Consider the following 6,395-nt stretch of genomic DNA (forward strand, 5'->3'; position numbering starts at 1 on the left):
ATATCTTTTTTTTTTTTTTCTTGCTTGGGATCAGAAAAATTTTTCAGTTTGCATTTCCCTGAGGCTGCAGGGCCAAGAGGTCAGAGCCTGATGCTCATTCTGTTCACAGGCGTCTACCAGGCCCGTTCCTGCAGCCTCACCTCCACTGCAGCCTGACAGTCTGGTTAACCCTGTTCAGATGTGGCCGCTCCTGGACTTCCTTTCCCATCTGCCCAACCAGGCAAGGAGCTGGCTTGGGAGAGAAGAAAGCAGGATGCTAGGAGGTTGGGATCTCATGAGGAAAATGTCCCAGGTGGGAGGGCCAGCCCACTGCCTCACACCCCTGCCCTCTTTCTAGGCAAAGCCAGCTCTCCTCTGAAGCACCAATGACCTGCATGTAGACTTCTGATCATCCCTGGCTTTGTGATGGCCTCCAGTCACGATGCTGGTGGAGCCTCCTCTCCCCAGGGGGCAAAGAGCTCCCCAGAAGGAAAAGGGGAGAAGAGAAGAAAAAAAATTGTATTCATTGATCACCTAGTTCCAGGAAGACCCTTGACTTGTGCTACCTAATTCCATGCTCAATGCTGTAATCAGGGCAGTCTGATCTTTATTCTATAGGTAGGAAAACAGCATTCAGAGAGACTGGGCAATCTGCCCAAGGACACACAGTATTTCAGCCAACCTACAACCTGTCCACACACACTGTGCCTTTGAAAGCTGTCTCCTCTGCCCACCTCAGAGGGCAGCGAGAATGACTGGCCAGTGTATGAATGGATCGGCCAATAGCCACTCAGAGGTTGGAGGCTAAGGTTAGTCCACAGTGACTTCCTGGAAGAGGTGAGATGGAAGGAGGCTCTGGTGTGGATGGGAAGAGACAGGGGAGGGAAGGTTGAAGGCCAAGCAGTTCATGAGGCCAGCAGAACCATCTGGAGTCAGCCCCATGCAGTGAGCGGCAGGCTCACTCCCCAGGCCTCCTCCTCGATCAGAGCAGCCTCAGTGACGGCTCTCCACACGCAGACCCTCGCCTGGGCCGCAGCAGCCACAGCTCAGAGAGGGGTGTCCCTGAACTGTGTCCCGACCAGCCGGCCACAGCCCCCTGACCAAGGTTCGTGTATCCCCACATGAACCCGGAGAAGAAAGCAGGCATCTTCAGGCACCTGCTCACTTCCCTGTCACCCACCCCCAAGGCTGAAAGAAGACGGTGGGGGAGCAAGGATGGGTGGGAGGAGAAAGGGCAGGGGAGGTGGGGACCAAAGGACGGAAGGGACAGGGTTACCTGGTCCCAGGCCTCCGATGAGCAGAGCCACGGGCACAGCCAGCGCCCACACACCAGCCTTAACACGGGGAGGAACTCTAACCAGATTGTGACTCTGCCTGGAGCCAAACCCTCTGGAGGGTGGAAGCAGGTCTGTGCCAGGACTCCTAAAGGTTGGCCGTGGGGGCTGAGGGCTGAGGCCGCCCCCACCAGGGAGCTGGCTGGAGAGGAGCACAGCCTTCGGGGTCAGCCCCCCATTCATTCCAAGCACCCCCTGATTCTCACCTACTCGCTTTCCAAACCAAGTGCACGGGGTCTAGGGACTTTGTGGGAGGAGGGGAGAAGGGAAGTCTTTCTGTGGAAGCCCTCGGTCCCTTCAGAGAGCAGAGCCTTGAAATTCTGAGCCTGACAGAAAACAGGGAACCGGAGGGAAGTGGACCACCCTAGGGGTAAGAGAGTATGACCACAACTTAAGGGAAAACAACCCACTTTCAGAAATATCGTCTGCAGTTTTCCACAGTTCTTGCCACAGTAGCTGGTGCCCCGGCGGGAGAAGAGGACCTCGTGGGCAGGCACCCGCTGGTACGCCACCCGCTTGTCCCCCTGCAGCATCCAGATGACGATGTCAGGCAGGCTGTTCTGGGGCTGGAGAGAGGGTGGCAGTCAGGGTAGGGACGACGGTACCTCCCAGCCCACGCCCTCAGCCCACCACAAGTGAGCCAGCCTCCACAGGCCTCTCCTCCAAGCTCCTACCCTCGGGTGTCCCCTGACTCCCCAGAGCTGGCTGGGCACCTGTATCTTCAGCAGCTATGAGCCCTCAAGGAGAGGATGCCAGGCTGCCCCCAGCTCACAGGAGTAGCCCACCAGGAATTCACTGCTCTGCATTCACATTTTCTGGGAAGAGACCCTCCTGCCTGGAGCCCCAAGTTCTTAGACCCCTCCACTGGGGAGTAGAGAAATGCTGACTTGACCCTAGAGATGACATTACACCTAAGAGCCACCCCCTTCCCGACTCCTGAGAGCAGCCATGAATCTACAGAAGGCGAGCCTCTTCCCAGAGGACACCGGGCCCTTCTCCCTCTAACAGCAGGGGCTCGGGGGTCTGGCCCTTTTCTGGGGCCACTGACACAGGGCTCTGAAAACGGAGGGCCCTGGAGTGCTTCCACGCCTCTAGGGAGCACTGCTCCCAGATGCCACACTCAGGAGAGGTGGTCCGTCGGCTAAATCCATCTGCTCCCAAGGCCTGTGCTCTGTGGGAGGGGCTGCTGGCCGGCACCCTCCCTTAGCGTCTCCCTGCGTGTCACTTCACCCCTGCAGCCGGGAGGCAGCACAGGCGAGGAAACTCAGGCTCAAAGAGGTGAGGAGCCAGGCTTTTCTGATTCTAAATATGTGTCCCTAACCACAGCACCAAGTGTGGTCCCGCAGCTCCACCTGGAAACTTGCCGCAAGTGCAGATGCTCAGGCCCCACCCCAGATGCGAGATCAGGTGGGGCTTGGACCCTGTGCTGACACGCCCTTCGGGGGATTCTGAAGCACACTCAAATTTGAGAAAGGCTCCCTCCCATTTCCTCCACAATCCTTAGTGCTCCTGTCACCTTAACCACTCCCAGCCACGACACAGTCTGCGCTGAGGGTTCCGGAGTCTGGGCCAAGATGTGGAAGGCAGTCTGTGACCCGCCCCAGGGGATGGTCCACAGCCACTTCCAGGGTCATCCTGGGCTTGAGCAGCACAGTGGCACCCAAGTAACCAGTCATATGTTAGAGGCCCCACTTGGGGAAGAGACAACACGGACCCTTCAGGCCACCTCCCCTCCAGACCACCCCTTCCACCTCCTGGGCCCTCTTCTCCCCACTCAGGCTCTGGCCTTCTCTGCACACCCCTTCTGCAGAGATCATGCCTCACGACCTCCCTCCCTGGGGGTCCCACATGGCTCTGGCCAGGGCGGTCAGCACCTGTGTCCACCCATGACATATGGGCAGACCTTTCTCCTCATTCTAGACACATCTGTGGCCTGCCTGCTTCCCTGGAGACCTGGTGGGGGCATCTGACCCCGGAGGGCAGAGGGTTCAGGGTGTAGACGCAACATTACTACAGGTGCAGCCTCCTCAAGCCTGGGGCTCAGGAGCATCCGGGCAGGCAGGAAACACAGGGTCCTGTGAGGCAGGCTCGAGGCAGACAGGTAGGTGGGGAGGTGGGGCTGGGTCCCTGGGGAACGGGGCCCTGGCACTGGACCAGGTGCCCCGGATTCTGACATATTTGGCACCATTTGCGCTAAGTCTCTTCAGTCATGTCTGACTTTTTGTGACCCTCTGGCCTGAAGCCTACCAGGCTCCTCTGTCCATGAGATTTTCCTGGCAAGAATACTTGAGCGGGTTGCCACGCCCTCCTCCAGGGGATCTTCCTGACCCAGGGACCAAACCCACGTCTCCTGCTACTCCTGCACTACAGGCGGATTCTTTACCACTGAGGCACCTGGGAAGCCATCGGCAGCATTTATGAAGCACATTTATTGAGCATATTTGGGGGCATTTTTGAACTTCCCTGGTGACTCAGATGGTAAAGCATCTGCCTACAACGTGGGAGACCCAGGTTCGATCCCTGGGTCGGGAAGATCCTCTGGAGAAGGAAATGACAACCCACTCTAGTACTCTTGCCTGGAAAATCCCATGGATGGAGGAGCATGGTGGGCTACAGTCCATGGGGTCGCAAAGAGTCAGACATGACGGAGTGACTTCACTTTCTTTCTTCGGGGGCATTTATCAAGCACCTACTACATGCGAGATTCTGGGCTGGGCCCCACCACACCCAGTATCCCCTCTGAAGGCAAACATGGAGGCTCAGAGAGATTAAGTCACCTCCCCAAGGTTACCCAGCAACAGAGCCAGTTTGGACCAGACATCCCCCTGCCCCTCCCAGCTCTGACATCCCAGGCGGGAAGGAAGGCACCTCGCAGGGTCAGCTACCTCGTCAGCCAGGGCACGGAGCCGCAGGAGCCAGTCCTCAGCCTGCTCCAGGGCGGCAGGGAGCTCACTGTGGCCGAGCTTCAGGGCCTGGGCCGCCTCGGTGATCTGGCTCAGGTGGCGGGTGCGCAGCTGGTACAGGTACTGGTCCAGGTGGGTGGCAGAGGGCATCTCCTGGACATCACCCAGGGGTTGGCTATGACGGACAGAGACGGATTTGCCTGATGAGCCAGAGCCCAGCACTCACCCGGGCCCGGACATACACACAGGCGTGTACACGTGTGCACAGGCACTCACAACAGGCCTCAAACCCTCAGCCTCCTGCTGGCTGCTCCACCGGCCCTGGGTGCCTCCTCCAGCCACCTCCTCCAGGAAGCCTGCCCCAACCACCCTGGCCAGAGTGCCTCCTGCTCTGAAGTACCTCTCTGTTCTGAGGCTGCCTGTCTGGAACCTACCCTCTCAGCCTCCAGTTCTGTGACCTCTTTCACCTGTGCATCCCCTCTGCCCAACTGACTGCAAGCCCCCAGAGGCCCGGTAGGTCCCTCCTGCCCCCGCTGCACCCTCCTAGAGCAGAGGCCTGAGCACTAAGTTGCCTTTGGCTGAAACAAATCCATTCTGTTGTACGCACACTTTCTTCAAGAAGGAAATTTATGGACCCCTGACAAGCCACTGCAGACGCTGTGGGGAGGCCAGCAGCCAGCAGCACAGATGGGTCGACCCAGGGCGGCCCCACAGCACCCCTCCCAGAACCCTCTGCCTTGGGAAGCCTTTGGAGAGGAGGTGGGGGTACACGCAGTCCCAGAAACACGGCCCCAAGCCTCCAGTAGGGGGGTTGGGTTTAAACTCAACCCTATTTGGAGGCGTAGAACTCTGACCACCCTCATCCAAAGGCTGGGCTCCCTGCCTGGGCGCCCCTTTATATGGCTCCTCCAGCCCACACCAAGGCCCAGGGTCAGTCAGTACGCACACAGGGGTCACAGAGGGCGGAAGGGGCGGGGGGCGGCCTCTGTGCTCTTCTCACCGGGCAGGACTCCTCCAGATTACTTCGGCTCCAGGGCACGGGCCGCCCCACCCCCTCTAAGCCCTTGACTCGCAAACAGGACATCAGTCAAGCCCGCTTGCTCACCACTCTGCTCCCACCACTCGCAGCCACCCCCCACCTCACGTTCCCTCCCCGCGGTGTCTCGACTCCCGGCTCCCGGCTGATTTATTTTTCTGCCAATTTCCCCGAGCTATGCAGAACCAATTACCGCCGAGCGCAGCGGCACCGCCGCCGCCAGATACACCACTCTGGCAGGCCCTCGGCGCACTACATTTTTCCTGTTATTTTTTTTAATTGAATTTTTAGGGTGGGGGGAGCAGTACGCAAACTCCATCTCAGGAAACTTAAGCCCTGGGGCCTGTCTCAGGTCACGTACTGCACACCCTGTGGTAATATAATATTTACTGCCCCGAGGGTGCCTCGGATGGGGCTGCCCCAGGCCAGGAGAGGGGCGGCCTTCATCCCCAGCTCACCAGAGCATGGCGGAGGGGCATGTTCGGAGGGTGAAGGGGGGCCCGACCGGACTCCTGGGCTGGGCCTGCTGGGAAGGAGGCCTGAGTGGGCCTGAGGGCGGGGGCAGGCGGGTCTGGAGTGGGATATGGAGAGGCGAGCCAACCAGGGTGATTTATGCTCCCAGCCTAGGTCCGGAACTGAGAGGGACTGCCATGCAGACCACCAAAGGGAGATTTTCACGGAGGCCACCAGCCCAAACAAGGCTCCCCAAGAAACAGTCGAGACCCGTAACTGCCACAAGCAAGGTGCCCCGGCCCTTTCCCACCCCGTAAAGCCCAAGGCAGGCCCCGAAAAGGGAGACCTGGAAGTGGAGGCCAATGACAGGGCCCCAACCCCAAGCAGGGGCAGTCGCTCTACCAACCCTGGATGACTTGGAAACGACAGGCCAGCCCAGGGCAGGGTCCAGCACAGGCTAGGAGCAGAGCTGGGCTGTCCACGAGGTGGCTGTCTGCCCCCACGGAGACTGGATGCCTTTATCAGGGATGCTGCCTGGGAGGGGAGAGTGTCCAGCCTGAAAGATACCCTGGGCACTGGGTCATTCATTTCAATCCTCACGAGGAACAGCTCTGTTGGTCCTGACCAGAGACTGGACCCAGGGATGAGACCCAGCTCTACCTTCAGGAAGGCCCTGGAACAGACAAGGCC

At 59.3% G+C, this 6,395-nt stretch overlaps 1 protein-coding gene across 9 annotated transcripts in view; it reads right to left on the reverse strand.

Annotated features, from left to right (window-relative positions):
- DYSF (dysferlin) overlaps positions 1 to 6,395 on the reverse strand; it is a 224,235-nt gene that overhangs the window by 114,413 nt on the left and 103,427 nt on the right. For all 9 annotated transcript variants that reach the window (XM_010829782.1, XM_010829784.1, XM_010829783.1 and 6 more), the window contains 2 exons: positions 4,199 to 4,391; positions 1,724 to 1,879 (listed from right to left, as the gene is read on the reverse strand). In XM_010829782.1, the coding sequence (XP_010828084.1) occupies positions 1,724 to 1,879; positions 4,199 to 4,391 (349 nt within the window). The remainder of the gene's footprint in view (positions 1 to 1,723; positions 1,880 to 4,198; positions 4,392 to 6,395) is intronic.

The sequence above is a fragment of the Bison bison genome, unplaced genomic scaffold (assembly GCF_000754665.1).
Source record: "Bison bison bison isolate TAMUID 2011002044 unplaced genomic scaffold, Bison_UMD1.0 scf7180017864508, whole genome shotgun sequence".
NCBI lineage: Eukaryota > Metazoa > Chordata > Mammalia > Artiodactyla > Bovidae > Bison > Bison bison.